Source organism: Prionailurus viverrinus, chromosome C2 (genome assembly GCF_022837055.1).
Source record: "Prionailurus viverrinus isolate Anna chromosome C2, UM_Priviv_1.0, whole genome shotgun sequence".
Taxonomy (NCBI): Eukaryota; Metazoa; Chordata; class Mammalia; order Carnivora; family Felidae; genus Prionailurus; species Prionailurus viverrinus.
This window is the reverse complement of record NC_062569.1, coordinates 7409423-7426338: the sequence shown is the minus strand read 5'-3', so window position 1 is coordinate 7426338 and position 16916 is coordinate 7409423. Positions and strand designations below refer to the sequence as shown.

At 46.1% G+C, this 16916-nt stretch overlaps 1 protein-coding gene across 1 annotated transcript in view; it reads right to left on the bottom strand.

The window, feature by feature from the left end:
- Positions 1-4304: 4304 nt before the first annotated feature.
- Positions 4305-16916, bottom strand: part of MOBP (myelin associated oligodendrocyte basic protein) — a 15271-nt gene continuing 2659 nt past the window's right edge. The window contains exons 2-3 of the mRNA XM_047875711.1: positions 4857-5066; positions 4305-4596 (exon numbers count right to left, since the gene is read on the bottom strand). Coding sequence (XP_047731667.1) covers positions 4341-4596; positions 4857-5066 — 466 coding nt within the window. The 3' untranslated portion in view covers positions 4305-4340. The remainder of the gene's footprint in view (positions 4597-4856; positions 5067-16916) is intronic.

The following is a 16916-nucleotide window of genomic DNA, read 5'->3' as shown; positions in this document are numbered from 1 at the left end:
GAAGTGCAGCAAGACCCCGGAGGAAACACGAGTTGGGGGAGGAAGATCACGCAGATCACACATGAGTGGTGGAAGGAGGGGTTGACCTGATCAGGAAAAAATGCTTCCCCCTCTGGGACTGACAGAAAGGATTTAAAGACAGGTGCATATCCTGATAAACACGTTGGAGCTGGTGGAGGCAAACTAGTCTGGAGAGAGGCTGGTGCTCACCATTCATGGTGGCACCAACCCTTAAGGCTACGGGCTTCTCCTAGCTGTGCTCAGCAGCTGTCTGCAACCGTGGAGCCTTACTCTATCAACAATCAGCTGGAGGCTGGAGTAGTGCACGTAGGGCATCAACTTGATCTAGGTGAGGGATTTGTGGGATGAGTGTGGCCAGAGGATGGGCAACAATGGCATTAAGGTTGTTAGAGAGGGTGGTTAACCATGCGCTCTAGACTGGGGACATGGAACCAGGCAGGAGCTGTCCAAATGGAAGAGTACCCACAGCTCATGGGACCAGAGGCCTCTCTGGCTAACCCCGGCCTCCGTGAGAGCCTGCTCTGCTCAGGCACCATGCTATGGGGACGGCCACGATGTGTAGAAGCCTGCTCCTGGACAGGAAGGGATCTATGCCTGAGGTAGAGCAAGACTCAAGAGTTCAGTCATCCAAACTCATAAAAGCAATGATGCAATCTGAGAGGCAGGCAGACCAGAGCCCAATCTGAGAGTTACCTTTCCCTAACTCCACTGTTACCTGGGAACTGGTAGATGCATTTCTGTTTCTGTTTGGCTGATGAGCCCAAAAATAGATTGCCAGGGTGTAAACATTGGGATGTGATTAAGCATAATATATGCCTGGGTGCGATTTTTCCACAAGCACGTAAGGAATAAATTCTTTCTAAGACATGAATACAAAGTCAATGCTTTTCCTTGTGTAAACTCAGGGAGGGCTCAGAAAAGGGACCAGAAGGGTTAGTTTGGCCAGTCCTGCACAAAGAAAGAGAAAATGGTCTGCGGTTTTCCAGAAGTACAAAATGGCAGAATGTACCTCTTGGCATGAGGAAGGACAAAAAGAGGACAAAGTCATGTCGTAGAAGGGTCTGGAATAAACTTGGGTCTGCACACCTGAAAAGCAGGAAGATGCCCCTTATCTAACAGTCTGAACCTCAGCCCCAATACGTGGTTCTGTCAGTGCACACTCTCAGACCCTCAGAGTAATTGCTCTGGGTCAGCGCTCTTTGGAAGTAAGTCCTAGCTTGTCAAGTATGTAAGTATTTAGAATTGGATTGTTGTTTGGCAGTCCCGATAATTCCAAACAAACTCGAAACTATTATAGATAGATATACTATTATAGATAGATAGATACAGATATAGATAGCATGTAATCATTCAGTGGGTGTGTTTGTCTTAACCTTTAGAAGCAATGCCCTTTCATGCCTCGGCCAATAAAATACCGAACGCTGCTTGCTTCAACTTGAGACTCAAAGCTGAAGCACCCTGTCTCCAAAAGACCAAATTCTGTGGAGAACCTGAGAGCCACTTAGAACCTTTACCCTCTAGCAATACGGTTGTCTTTCTTGGGCTTTGACTTTATCACCTGCTGAAGTGAGACAAGAGAGTGAAAAAGCAAGCTGGGGAAGGAGATGAACCAGGCAGGTGGGACCCCTGAATGTGGGCTGGGATAGAGACAGCCGAGCTCAGCGTGGTTCCTGGAGGGAAGAACAACATCATTGAGGGAGGGGCCGCTCCGAAATCTCATCTGGGCGGCCGGACCAGGGGCGAACGTCATTTCCTTTGATTGCCCAGAGCTTGGTGCATTGCTGTGCACATGGTCTTGATGAATAAGCTAGAAAATACACGTGGGAAGAGATCGGTCCTCCAAGCTCCTGGTGTGCGGGGCCCAATCTGGTACAAGAAATTCTGTGAAAGAATGAGTCAAAGGCGCACACAGCACTGCTCGAAGATGTGCACTTGGCCCCAGTCACTCACAGGCCACAGTGGCTTTCAGAGAACCGCAGGTCCTCCGCTCCCAAAGCAGAGCCCTGCGGGGCCAAAAGAGGCTTGGCCCAGGAAACAGGTGTCAACCCTAAAGGCAAGGGTGACCTGTGAATCCTAAAATCTTGAGGAATTGAGAGTAGGCTAAATTAAGAGGGAGATGCCAGGGTTTCCTCCCATCAGATATGAGAATGTTCAGTCGGGCTGCAAGGAATTCTACCAATCCTAAGTCTTGAATATTCTCTGGTTCTTGAGATCTACCCAAGGGGGTTACTAAGGATCCGAAAGGCCTTTGTCAATATCTTTTTTAACCGTTAAAGGTCAGAATTCAGGAGTGGCACCATTTCAGAAGGGAAGTGTGCTTCAGAAAATCTTTTTTTGAGCCTGTCTTTAAGTGCAGCTTAGTAGCTCTGCCTAAGAGTGAATTTTTTTCCCATTAACCTTCCTCCCACCCCTTTGATTTGGGATAGCCAACGAGTGTCAACAGGGGGAATAAACTCGTGGCAAAGCAATGGCTCTAGTGCATCTCCTCAGGGAATCTGAGAAGGAAAAATGAGGATCTCAGGAAGGGCTCAAATGGCATATCCTCAGTGTCACGGGACCCTATGAACAGAGGCTGGTGGGTCCCCCATCCCAGGGGAGCGACAATGGCTGAGGAGGCAAGGACAGCCTGATACCCACTGAGAACAGTTAACTGAGGGAAGCAAATCACAGCAGCCTCTTGAGTTCCGCTGGGCAGAGACAGATGAACTTGGCGTTCACGGTCTTCCTCTCCTATCCATGTTCTGCTTGAACTCCCAGCCACCCAAGCAGCCATCACACAACTCACTACACATGGTGTGGCTTGAAGCCACCCCCGCAGATGACAGGACTCATACCCAGTTGGTTTTCTCTACTTCTCACACTTCCTAACCACTTCCATATATCACAACTTACCTGGCCAGGCCCCCTGGACTCAGGCCCCTTGGGGGGCCCCCATTAAGGACTCGGTAACCTGGCACACAGCTTCCTATTCCAGAGTTAGACACTGGCGGGCTCTTACCTCCTTCGCAAACTAACCTCACCCCATCTTGCACCTTTCTAATGCTCTCGCTTTTAGTGCCACGCGTGTGGCCCCTTCCACATGTCTTTACTGCACATCACAGACAACGTGGGTCACTTATTTATGGATGACGTAGGTCAGCGCTTCTCAAAGGGTGGTCCGGGTACCAGCGGAGTCGCTATGCTGGGGTGGAGGTGCTGCTTGTTGGAAAGGCAGATCTCCAGATCTCATGGGTCACCCAAGGAACTGGATTCTTTGGGGGGGGGGGGGCGTCTTTAATCCGCTCCTCCTTGGATTCTTCTGCATAGTACATCGGTAAACAGCAAGTGACATGCACCCCGAGTAACGGGCTATGCAGAGTAAGGATGAGATTCTCAAACACAATTAGCGCCCGCCATTAACCTACAAAGCAGCTTCATTTCCACATATTAAAAGAACTAAACAATTGGCCTGCCATGCGTGTGGGCAGGGACTATATGGGAAATCTCTGTACCCTCCACTCCATTTTGCTGTGACCCTAAAACTGCTCTAAAAATGAAGTCTATTAAAAAACAAAAAGCTGACCCTCCTAAGATGAGACAAACACATCTCTGCCTCACCTTCTCTCTGCATAGGTTCCTTTTTATTCTCTACTTACCCTAGCCTAACCTCCTCTGTGAAGCCCAGATGGGTCGAAACCTGTTCCAGGCTCCCATAGCCCCAGCGTACTTACTGATTATGACAACGTTAAGGTACGTACACCCTACACTGTGACCAACTACTCCCTTGTTTCATCCTGGTGAGTCACAACCTGACTTGTTCACTGCCGTATCCCCACCCCCCCCACCATGACATATGGAACTCTGTGGAATGCTATCAAGTTTGTTGGATGAGTGCGAGAGTGAATGGATGATGTTGCCGCTGAGATTAACAGCAGCTGAAGTGTGTCAGGGGGACGGGTGGACGAACTGGCTGAACCTCTCCTTTTCTACTCGTGTGCAGCTATCCCTAGAGTCACCCTTCTTGTCTCTGAGGCACAGCGATGGAGGGCCTCATTTGCGTGCTCTGTTTCTGGGGTGGCTACTCTGAGTTTATACAGTAATCGGTTGCAGTCCTCTCGGACCAAAGAAGCAACAGCTACTGTCCCCTGAAGTACTACACCCACAGCTCGATGAGGAAAACAGAAGCCACACTAGGTATTTCAAACATGGGGATTTAATGCAGGGAATTGACAGGGGTTGGGTAAGGCCAAGAGAGGGCCATTGAGGTAGCCCAGACGTTAGTAAACACAGGACGCAGCTACTAACCTTAGGGCTGGGGCAACAAAAGGGAAGAGATGGTGTTACCAGAACCTAGAAGCTTTGATGGGGGACCCCCCACGGCTGGTGCCCGGCCCTCTGTGGGGGCTGCTGCGCGGCGGCTGCTTGGACTTCTGAGGGGGGCGCTGCTTGGCTGGTGGTGGTCGGACCTCTGGGCGGGGGCGCGGTTGACGCTCGGACCTCGGAGGGGACCGTGGCTTGGCCGGTGCTCTGACCACCGCGGGGGGTGCCGCTGGCTGTTGCTTGGGCCTCTGAGGGGACGTTGCCCGGCGGCTGGTGCTGAGGGGGCCAAAAGAAGCTGGAGGCTGGAGCCGTGGCTCTCCTCTGCTGCTTAAGGGATGCTGACAGGAGCTGGAAACAGGGAGGCAGGCCCTGCCCCCCCTCCCACCTTCCAATCGCCCTCCGGTACCTTCGGAACCTAACAGGGAGGGGACCGCAGGGCACTGGGGGAAGAGCGGCCCAGACTCTCGGAGCAGAGCAGGGCGGGGCGTGGAGCCAGCGCCCAGCCGGATGCCCAGTGGGCAGTGCAGCCCACTTACCTGGTCTTCTGGCAGGCACAGCAGATCCAGTCCTCTTCTTTCTTCTGGTAGAAGCAGCCACTTCTACAGATGCTGTACTTCCGATCCACGATCTCCCGTTTGGAGTTGAGGAAGGTGAATGGCGGGCAGCAATGTATGCTGAAGTGCTCCGAAAACTTCTGGTTCTTGGAGAGTCTGGGGCCCTCCTTAACCGTTTTCTGACTCATCTCACTAGAAGTCATTGATGCGAGGAGAGGTGGGGAGACACGAAACAGCACGTCAGGGGGGAGCTTTCTACTCCAGGAGCCTAGCGCTGGCCATTCCCGCCGTCCAAAATTCACACTCAGCCTTGTCCTACACCCTGAATCTGGAAGCTCAGTTTCTGGCCCGGCTCTACGGAAAGGGATTCAGGGCTTATTAATTTTTTATTGGCCTACTTTTCAATCATGTTTTCCGAAAACGGACACTTTTTAACTTACGTGCCAATGACCCGTTTAGGATAGGAAAAACATTACAAAACCAAACACACTTGTGGAAAAATAATATTCTAGGTTTCAGAAAGACCTCTTCTTTAAAATAATGATAATAATAATAATAGGTTGGTACTAAAACCGTGGTCACTGTTCATACAAAAAAATACTACACGGTCATGAAAAGGAACAGTCGCCATGTTTCCATCTCATGAACACAATGTTGAACCAACAAAAGGCTGAACACAACGAATATAAGCTGTATGATTCGATTTACATGAGGCTCAAAAACAGGGAAAGCTTAGTCTACAGTGCTAGAAATCCGAACATAGCTATGTTTGGAGAAGGTGAGGTCTGGCTAGGAAGGGGCATCAAAGTGCCAGCTGGGGGCAGATGTTCTGGGTCTTGATCTAAGAGGTGATTGCTTGGGTGCGCGTGTATGTACAAATTCAGTGAGCTACACACTTAATTTTTGTGCATCTCACTATTTACTTGGGTTAAAAAGAAAGAGGAGAAGGAGGAAGATGGGGAGGAGGAGGAAATCAAAGAGAAGTTTGAGTCTTGAAAAAAATCTCCCAAACAAGGGTAAAAAATTGAATCACTACAACACCCTTTTGGACAAATGCAGTAAGTGTCCCACCTAACAGCACAACACTGTAGCACGCAGGGCATGTACTATGACTATTAATCAATTAAGAGTCGACAAATACACACGGTGACATGCATATATTAGACACTGAGAAAGTCCTTGCTCTCAACAAACCCAAGGTCAAGGTAGACACACAGCTGTGCCGTCCGTAATTACAAACTGTGATGGTGATCAATAGACGTATGTACAAAGGTCGAGGGAAGCACACTGAGAGGGGATGAATTGTTTGAAGACAGAACAGATGATCTGGGTTTTAAGGATGAATACATTAAAAACAACTGCGTTACTCTGAGGGGATATGTTCATTGTTTCAGGACATTCATGTGGACGGTGGGTGGGTATCCAAAACACAGCAGCTACAGCCGCCATCTTGAGAGTCCCTCACCTCTGGAAGAAGCCCAGCCTTGGGAATGGATGTGATGAGTAGGAACTGAGCAAGAAGCCAGGCCAGGGAAGGCTCCCAGGAGGGGTAGTGGGCCTACCTTCACACTTCAGGGAGAGGGGCAAGGGAAGAAGGAACAACAGAGGCAGCCAGAGAGGTGGGAGGAATAGCAGCCTCTTAGAAGAGAAATTTCCAAATTTGCAGAGGAGATGGGCAACAGTTCTCAAAGAAACCCTTGGTGCAAACAGGCGTTTTTAGAACAATGAGAAACTGAAGTTGATTTTTACGGTCTGATTCATTGTAAAATCCTTAAAGACGTGCCAAATCCTTACCCAAACCCTACACAATGTGGCAAAAAGTTCAGCCCAGGGTTGGAAATAAAGAAACACTGCAAGACTAACCTGTAGGAGTCATTTCCTTTCACTCCTGGCACATGGAGACAATGTTATCCGGCTTTTCACAGTCAACCCAGACACCCCCCCCCCCAATTCCTCCAGCTTTCTGGAATCCTCTTTTCCCAAAAGGGTCAGGTATTCAACACAAACAGCAGAAAATCTAGCACTTGCCCCAGATTTTTAAGAATGACTGGCATGGGGTAAAAGGGGGACTTAAAATCTCTTGTGACTCTGAGTCCCCGCTCTGACTGAACTCTCAATTCCTACCCACCTGACGAGATACCTTGGCCCACCCCATGCCTGTCCAGACCCACACCCAGCCATTTCTTCCCCCAGCACATCAAGGGAAATTTTTTAAATTCTCATTCCATGACATTTCTCACCCTCTGCCTTCCCCAACCATGTCCAGCAGGGGGCAGCCTCACCTCCTGCTACCCTCCGTGTGTGACTCCCTAAAGGAAAAGAGGTTCTCTTCCGTGGAACCTTGACATTCTTCCAGGGCAACCAGCTGAAAATCCACCCCTCCCCCCCTTTACCTTAGTATAATATTTATAGTCTGTGGAAAGGCTCTGGCTACTATTTCTCCTCGTAGTGGAAATGCAGCGTTTAGCTGGGGTACGTGATTAATTGCATATGCGCACTGCCTCTCCAACTCTGCCCGCACCATGTTCCAGTTCAGGAATGTTGAACCCCACACGCTAAGCAACAGCAATACACACGCGAGTCATTCATTCCCAACACTCCAGGCTTACTAGTATATTAGTTATAACCACAAATAACAGCACAGGAAAGAACTCACATTTACTGAGCACCCATTGTATGGTGGTTGCTTTCTATACTTTACCTCCTTTTATAACATGGGCATTATCACCAACAAACTAAAGACGGAAGAAGCTAAAAATCATGACCAACTTCATAAAGCCAGAAAGAAAGAGACAGGGGATATGAATCCATGTCTGTGTGACCCCAACATCCCTGTCCTTTGACGAGGTCCAACACTATCCGTGCCTTGCTGTGCTCAACCCTCCTCTCCCCCAAAAGACTGGACCTTGGGGGGCTGGAAATGGGCCAGAGAATGGGATAAGGCTGCATAGATGCAAGGGTCTGTGTCTTGGGGTGAGAAAGACTCTAAGTTGGGAAAACAGCTCACCGAAGAAGGAAGGATAGAGACTGGGCTTGGGGACATCACACAATATGGCGGCCTAGACCTCCCTGCCAGAGCAAGAAACACATGATGGGGCACTGGGATGTAAACCCCTAGTGTCCTGAAGACAGTGTGTCCCACGGGTGCTTCCTCTGCCCTTCCCCAATTGGCCCTTAATGGGTTTTAAAATCTACATTTACTGTTGAAAATTAGAAAACTTGGATGGATAAAAATAACAAAAATCCCATAGTTAACCACTTACAAAATATTTGGACATTTTTTTATTTGGAAATATTTAGAGATAAATATATAGTTAATAAAAAGCAGGACCATACCTTACATACTCTTCAGATTTATATACTTGGAAAATCATCCATTTTAAGTTTTACAGATATACACATTATTTATAGTATTCTTATGCTTTTTAAATCTGTGATAAATTTTATAGTTACAGCCCCCTTTATAGTTCATATCATTTATTTGCATCTTGTCTCATTTTTCTTAATTCATCTTGCCAGTAGTTTTCCTACCATATTATTCTTCTCAAAAACAAGCTCTTGGTTTTCTTGCTTGTCTTTGCTCTTTTTAATTTTTTTCTAGTTCATTAATTTCTCTAGGGATTTATTATTTTCTTCAATTTTTTTCTAGGTTTATGTCCTTGGGTCTTTTTTTTTTCTATATTCTTTTTGTTTTTAATGTTTATTTATTTTTAAGTAATCCCTACACCCATCATGGGGCTCAAACTCACGACCCTGAGATCAAGAGCCACATGCTGTTCTGACTGAGCCCACCAGGCACCCCTCTCTATTCTTGAGTCACACATTTCTCACATAGGCTTTTACGGCTACAACTTTTCCAGTAAGTACAACTTTAGCTGGATACCACGAGTATTACCTTAAGCCATTTTCACTTCATTTTAAATATGACTGAGTTCTTTGATTCATCCATTGTTTTTAAAAATCTGTCGCAAAATTTCCAAGTGTGCATTGACTTCTAATTTTAATGCATTTAGTCAGGGAAAGTGGTCTGTATGATAATGACTCTTTGATAATTGTTGAGATTTGCTTTATGACCTCGTTCATAGTCAGTATTTTTAAATGTGCTTGAAAGGATGGTCTTTTCCAGAACAATTTGGAATTATCTAGGCTTGGGCACAGCAGCCATATTGGACCATGGCTCAGCCCGACAAGGAAGCCATGTTGAGGAACACAAAGCCTGAAGGACCCTGAGTCTGAGGACCGTGAAGCTGCTGTTCTAGGCCTGACTCTCAAACACTGAACATCTTTTACATGAGAGACAGACAAAGTTGCATCTCCTTTAAACCACTATTATTTCAGTTGCAAGCATGTACAATTCAAATTAAAATGCTCAGTTTCCTCATCTAAAAGAGGGTGTCTTCATCCGTGTAGGCTACCATAACAAGATACTATATATAAACTGGGTGGTGTACAAACAACAAAAAATTATTTCTCAAAGTTCTGGAGGTTGGGGAGTCCAAGATCAAGGTGCCAGCAGATTCCATGTCTAGCGAGAAGCCCCCTCCTGGTTCAGAAGTGGCATTTTTCTTGCTGCGTCCTCATGTACTGGAATGAGCAAGGGAGCTCTCTGGGGTCTCTTGTATGAGGACTCAAACTCCATTCATTAGGGCTCCAACTCTCATGAAGGTCTTCCCAAAGGTCTACTCCTAACACAATCACATTGGAGATTAGATTTCAACATATGAATGTGGGGGGACACAAACATTCAGTCCGTAACTGGAGGGAAGAACAAATAATAATAATGCTTAAGAGATGCCTGGCCGGCTCAGTCAGTAGAGCCTGTGACTCTTGATCTCAGGGTGGTGAGGTTAAGCCCCACGTTGGGCATGGAGCCTACATAAAAAGTTTTTTTAAAATAATGCTTAAATCAGCAGCTCTTTGAAGATAATAAATAGGAAGAGAAACTAGCACTGTACCTAATGCAAATGATTTGCTTAATAAGTTCCATTTCCCTCTCCCGAGAATTCCTTCGAATGGTCTAATTCTACGACTTTGTCAGACACATTCTCTAAGAATCTCAATGTGTATCTCTGATGACATTTAATCCAAACATGAATTACAAAGCCTTGTCTCAAGGCTTTCCAGATGTTTCCACATACTCTAAAACTAAAGAGGAGGGAGTGCTTGAGTGGATCAGTTGGTTGAGCATCCGTCTTTGGCTCAGGTCATGATCTCCCAGTTCATGGCTTTGCACTGGCAGTGCAAAGCCTGCTTGGGATTCTCTGTGTCCCTCTCCCCTTGCCCCTCCCCTGCTTATGCTTTCTCTCTATATATCTCTCAAAAATGAATAAACATTAAAATTTTTTTAAAAAGAATAAAAGAGGAGGGAAAGTAAGGCAGGTATTTGAAGAAGAAAAAGGAAATGAAGGAGAGAAACCAAATAGAGGGGAACAAGAACCCCCCCCCCACCCCTGCCACTATTTATTGACTACCTGCTATGTCCCAGATGCTTTATAGCCATCATTTCTAATTTCCAAAGTAACCCTTCTAGCTAGTCCCTACTTAACCCGTATTAGAGATGAAGAAATCAAGGCCTAAAGAAGTAAGCTCTCCAAGATCATATAATACTACTAATAATAAAATGGCAAACTCATTTCTGTCCATTTGACTAGTTGACTGCCCAATATCCACTCTTCCCTTCAGTAAGAAACCTGGATTTTGTTTGGCACCCTAATAATGTCGAGTTAAGTACATACAACTGTGTGATCACACTGTAGCCAATGAGATATAGACAAAAGTCCATGAAGAACGTGACCTTTCTTTAATAATAGGCTTTATTCAAGAAGGGACTGCCCCCTGGTGAATGCATTCAGCCCAACTCAGCTGTTCCCCCGTTCCCAAGTGGTAAGATTATTTCAAGCCCTTGGACCTTGGTCCATAGGGCTCCTTCTCGCTGCTTCCTACCCACCCAACAATTACACAGCAAAACACCTCCATCATCTTTGCTCAAAAGCAAGTCACTCCTTCGAAACTTTCCAGAGCCTTCCCTTCCCCCAAAGAGAAATGATAGCCTCTCCCTCTTTCCAGCGCCAACTTTGTGTGCTATACATAACTTTAAGAAAGCATCTGGAAATTTTGTTATGCCTGCTTCACCACCTCTTTAAATTTTCTGTCCTTGGAGGCTTGTTCAATGCCTGATTCAGAACAGGTGTTCAGTTGATACTTGATTAAAATGAGAGAATGAATAAGGACATTTTTCACAAGTGCTTCCTGTCCCCCGATGCTCTTTAGCAGTCCCCTCGTCCCCGCAGGGACCTCTGCTCTGGCTCAGGCAACAGAATCTGTTCGATGAGAAGGGCAACACAGGAAGGGACCTTTCCACCTGACCTTGAAAGTTATAAAATTGGGCTCTTTAGAAAGAGCATTTCCAAAGACTCTGTGAACCTGCTACATCTTTTCTTAATTCATGCAAATTAATTAGCAAGCTTTAGTCAACACATTTAATTACACATCTTAGAGATGGCACTAACATCTCTGTATTTAAACATGTGTTTAAACATGGCTTCACTTTTCCCTAAGGGGACTGCAGGTGGCTACTAGGACCTTAAATGTAAGATGGATTTTCTTGGATGGAGCTAGAGTGCATTATGCTAAGCAAAATAAGTCAATCAGAGAAAGACAAATACTCTATGATTTCACTCATATGTGGAATTTAAGAAACAAAACAGATGAACACATAGGAAGGTGGGGCAGGGGGAGAGAAGAGAGGGAAACAAACCACAAGAGACTCTTAACGATAGCGAACAAACAGGGTTGCTGGAGGGAGACGGGTGGGTGATGGGCTAGATGGGTGATGGGTACAAAACGAGGGCACTTGTGATGAGCACTGAGAGTTGTATGCAAGTGATGAATCACTGAATTCTACTCCTGAAGCCAATATTGCTCTGTATGTTAACTAAAATTTAAATTTAAAACATAGATTCAAAAACTAAAATGGATTTCCGGGGCGCCTGGGTGGCTCAGTCGGTTAAGCATCTGACTTCAGCTCAGGTCATGATCTCGCAGTTCGTGAGTTCGAGCCCCGCGTCGGGGTCTGTGCTGATGGCTCGGAACCTGGAGCCCGCTTCACATTCTTTGTCTCCCTCTCTCTCTGTGCCTCCCCTGTTCGTGCTCTGTCTCTCTCTCTCTCTCTCTCTCTCTCTCAAAGATAAACATTAAAAAAAAATTTAGTACTTAAAAAATTAATAAATAAATAAAATGGATTTTCTTCCTCCCATCCATCTGCCCTTCCTACCATGTTTTCTTAAAAGAGAATTGTAGGTATTTAATAGAAGTGGAATGTCGCCCTTGTCCCGGGCCGTCCCTCTGGCAAGGAAAGACAATGCAAGTAGTGAGCTGATGTGGCAGCACAGGAAGTCAAATGTGGAAATGGGTGCAGGCTCTGTGAAGTGAAGAGTGGACACAGATCAGCACTTGGGAAACACACTAGTCCTTCAGTTCTTAGCAGTCAGATCCTCAGGGCCATGAGCAAAGGCCTGCACTTATCTTGTTTAAGGAACTCAACGTGCGAAGCACAGGAAGCAAGCCTTCACCCCAATCATCTAGGGCAGGAAGCCCATGTGAGAACAATATTCTGGCTTCAGATATCAAGACTCCAAAAGGGAGACAATGATCCGTCCCGAGGACTTAATGTGTCATATGGATTAAGGAATGGGATGTTTAATATGCGCTTAAAAATTTTTCATTAAAAAATGAAGCAAGAAATTCTTCATTTATTTAAAATCAGCTCTGTTGTATCCCCCAGAAAGGACTTTTTTCATCTCACTATAATGGCATAATTGGTGTAGCTGTATTGGCTGGGAAAGAAGAGAGAAAACTAACTTCTGAATTCATTCCACCGTGATCACTTCTGGCATAAATTATCTCTTCCTAGTAAGTGGTCGGTTAAAGTTCAGCTCCCGGGCAGAACTATTCCCCACCTCCCTCTGATCCTTCTCATGGTGGATAAGGGTACAGGGAGGCTGACGGTCCTCATGGCGGTGAGGGAAGGGGTGGCTGGTCTGGGTAGTGTCCTCGTCTGCTGGCCATGGGGTGCCATAGCATTAATACAAGTTACTGCTGATCCCACCAAGCCACTGCTCATCAGCGTCCCTGCTCAGTAACCCCCTGTTCTGGTCGAGCTGAACAGGTGGACCTCTCAGCTTCTCCATGTCTACTCAGGGTAACTCCTGGTTCCCATGCATGAGCTACAGGTGGGGAACGGAGAACCCTATCTTGGGGCCATTGGCCTAGACAGCTCCCCAGTCAAACTTGCACACTCACTCATGGGCCACATTGGACGTGGCTGATGGCAGGCCTCTCCCAGGGACTTGAAGCCTCTCCTCACTGTTCCTGTGTGTCAGTAGGACCTCCCCATCCCCACCCCCACACACCCCACACGCATACACACAATTTCACACCTATCTGGACCTTTCTACGACACCCTACCACGTCCCCTGCTATGATTCTCAGGCTTCATCTGGAGAAAAGAGAGAACATGAATCCTTGTTCCTTAACTTTCCCTCTCTCCCCCAACCTTGAATGAGCTTCACAAGGTGAGGAGTTCCTGCAGAAATTTGCAAAGTGGAGAAGGCTTAAGCAAATAAGGACATATTCTTCCTAGACCTTTTCTTTCCTTTACTCAACTCCTCCTGATACATGGTTATAGATTCTCATTAAATCCCTCCCTGCCACCCTCTCTGCCTTCAAGCAATTAGGAAATCGGTAAGGAAGAGATGGAAAGTACCAGCAATTGTACTTCTCATAGACTAGTTTCGAGAACAAGATGAAATGTCTGGTATTTTTTTCTTAATTTTGTTTAACTTTTATTCATTTTTAGAGAGAGCATGAATGAGGGAGGAGCAGAGAGAGAGAGACAGAGAGACAGAGAGAATCTGAAGCAGGCTCCAGGCTCTGAGCTGTCAGCACAGAGCCCGACGTGAGGCCCGAATCCACAAACCATGAGATCATGACCTGAGCCAAAGTCAGACGCTGAAACGACTGAGCCACCCAGGCGCCCCTGAAATGTCTGGTGTTTAAAATACTAGGGGCACCTGGGTGACTCAGTCCATTAAACGTCCGACTTCGGCTCAGGCCATGATCTCACGGTTCATGGGTTTGAGCTCCACATCACATTCTGCACTGACTACTTGGATATCTCTCTTCCCCTCTCTCTCTCTCTCTGTCCTTCCCTGGCTCACACACTCTCTCTCTCTCTCTCTCTTTCTCTCTCTCAAAAATAAGTAAAAATAAAAACGTTAAAAAAAATAAAAATAAAATAAAATACTAAATTAGGGGCACCTGGCTGGCTCAGTCAGTGGAGTATCGTGACGCTTCAGGGTTGTGAGTTTGAGCCCCACATTGGGTGTAGAGATTAGTTAAAAATAAAATCTTAAAAACAAATAAAATAAAATAAAATACTAAATTATTTATAAATCTTCAATGAATTTCTGTTAAACTTACCTCCACTTTACAATTTAACATTTTCTCTGAAAAGCAAAGCCCTTGAGAGCAATAAACTCTTTTAACCTTTCATTCCTTGAGAGGAGACAGACATAAAATACATTTTCAGTAATAATGTAAGAATATGGAGGGAAAAATTGTAAATGGGTTTTTACTTACTGGGAGGGACATTCTCTGGGGACAATGGTAGGAAAACCCCCAGCTTCATTCCTGCATATTCCCCCAGAAACAGGGGACGGTCTTTCAAGAAGTTGTCAGAACAGAAAAAGGACAGCATTCATTATTCTAGACATTTCTTAAAATCAGGCTGGCTTTTTTTTTTTTTTTTTTAATCAGGCTAGCTTATTAGAAAGAGAAGGGAGGCAAGGGGATTTCCTAGCATTTTTGTGCAAATACAGTGGAATCGGTCACACTTTGATTTTTGTTGAATTATTAATATTTTATAATTGATTAATCATGGAATTATTCATTGGCCATTTGAAGATTGACTGAATATTAGGCAGCCCTTTCACAAGGTGAAAGAGATTATACTGACATAGAAAACATGTCCAAAATATCCAGTGAAGGCCACAGGAAGCTAGATTCTTTATTGCATGGCATTGACTCAGGGCACCCAGCCAGCCCAACTAAAACCAGCTGACGATCTATATGATAGTCTCTCAGGTACCCCCGGACACCTCCGAAGCTAACAGCCTCAGTAGGGGCTAGGACAAGAACCAGGGGGCCCTCAGCAAGGTGGCTGCACACTCAGACCCTGCCTTTATTTATTTTTTAAGATTTTATTTTTTAGTAACCTCTACACCCAACGTGGGGCTTGAACTCACAACCCCATGATCAAGAGTCACATGCTTTTCCAAATGAGCCAGCCAACCACCCCGCAGACCCCGTCTTGAAGAGATGAGATACTGGTCCTCTGGAGACCTCAAGCAATCTTGGGCAAATCTTCAAGCTGGCGAGCTCCCTCTGACGTGTAGGAGGGGCTTTTAGAACAGTTTGTGACCACAGTGGACTCCAACGACAGAGGGGGCCAGGTGACATCAGGCTGCCACATGTAAAAATTATACACAGCAAAAGACCCGAAGTAAATGTGGCCAAACACAACACCACCTCTCAGCCGTCCATTCGAACATTTACTGAATGCTGAAGTGCTGAGGCGAACAAGACAGAGAAGGTCTGGGTGCCCATAGAGCGCAGGGGACAGGGACGAAGACTGGCCAGCCCATCTCATGAACAAGATAGCACATGTATGACTGCAGAGTAATGAGGGCTCTGAAGGAAAGGAGTGGGATACTAAAAGACAATACAGCAGCGAGACCACTTTAGACTCAGGGGCTAAGGCGGGGCTCCTGAAGGAGAGATCATCTGTCTGAGATCTGAAGGATAAGTGGGAGCCAGAGGAGGACAGAGCTCCAGACAGAGGTCCCGAGACTTGATGTGCTGGAGAAAACAGAGAAAGGAGATGGCTGGAGCGTTGCGAGGCTTCAGGGGGAGGCGCGGGGAGGCCATGAAGGGCCTTGAAGGTGAGATAAAGAATAGGAAGAATGGAAGGCATTGAAAGATCTTGACTAGAAGAGGTAAGTCTTCCTGTTTACGTTCCGTGAAGATCCCTCGGGCTTCCTGCAATGTAGACTGGAGGCAAGGGGGAGTGGAAGCAAGGAGACCAATGACAGAGGACAGGGACTTCAGCCAGGGCAGGGGAGCAGAGGTGGATCTTGGAGGCAAAACCAATAGGACTTGAGGACGGGTCAGATGTGGGGTTCGTTGGCAGTCATCCTTGCCATGCCTATGACTTGAGCGAATGCCCAGTGGAACCATTTACTGAGGTGAGGAAAGCCGCGGGGGAGCGGGGTAAGGGTACCGTTGTGAACACTCATTTATTCAACATATCAACTGAGCGCCTACTGTGCCCCAAACATGTTAAATCGGAGATGCTTATGAGGATCTAGGGGTGATGATGACACACAGCAGACTAGAAGGATTGGCAGATGCCTCGAAATTGTTAAGGATCAGAGCCTAACTAGTTTCCTACAAGTGAACGGTCTGGTTGTTTCCCATCTGTTATTATTGCAAATGGTGCTGTAGTGAAGAAAGCGATACACCCTTCATTTCCCACGTGTGCAAATACCTGAGGGGTGAACCGCTAACAGTGGGATCACTGACTCAGGGAAGGCTACGCATTTGTAATTCTAAAGACTTGGATGGATTTTTTTCCAACTTGCTCCCCATGGGATTTGTACGAATTACTATTCTATAAACAATGCATGATGGAGCCCATTTTCCCATCACCTCAGCAATAAAAGTAGGTTATTACACCCTCAGATTTTTGCCGATCTGATAGGTAACATGTTTCATAGCGCAAACCAAAGGTGCAAATCTCAAAATGTTTTAGATTTGGAAAGGCTCTACGTCTGATTTACCATATTGACAGAATAAGGGGGGAAATAAACACTAAGTAACAAACACTAAGAAAGCATTCACTAAAATTCAATATCCAGTCATCACCAAAAAACTCTTAACAAAGAAGGAAGGGAAGGGGATGTTCTTAATGTTATTAAAAGCTAG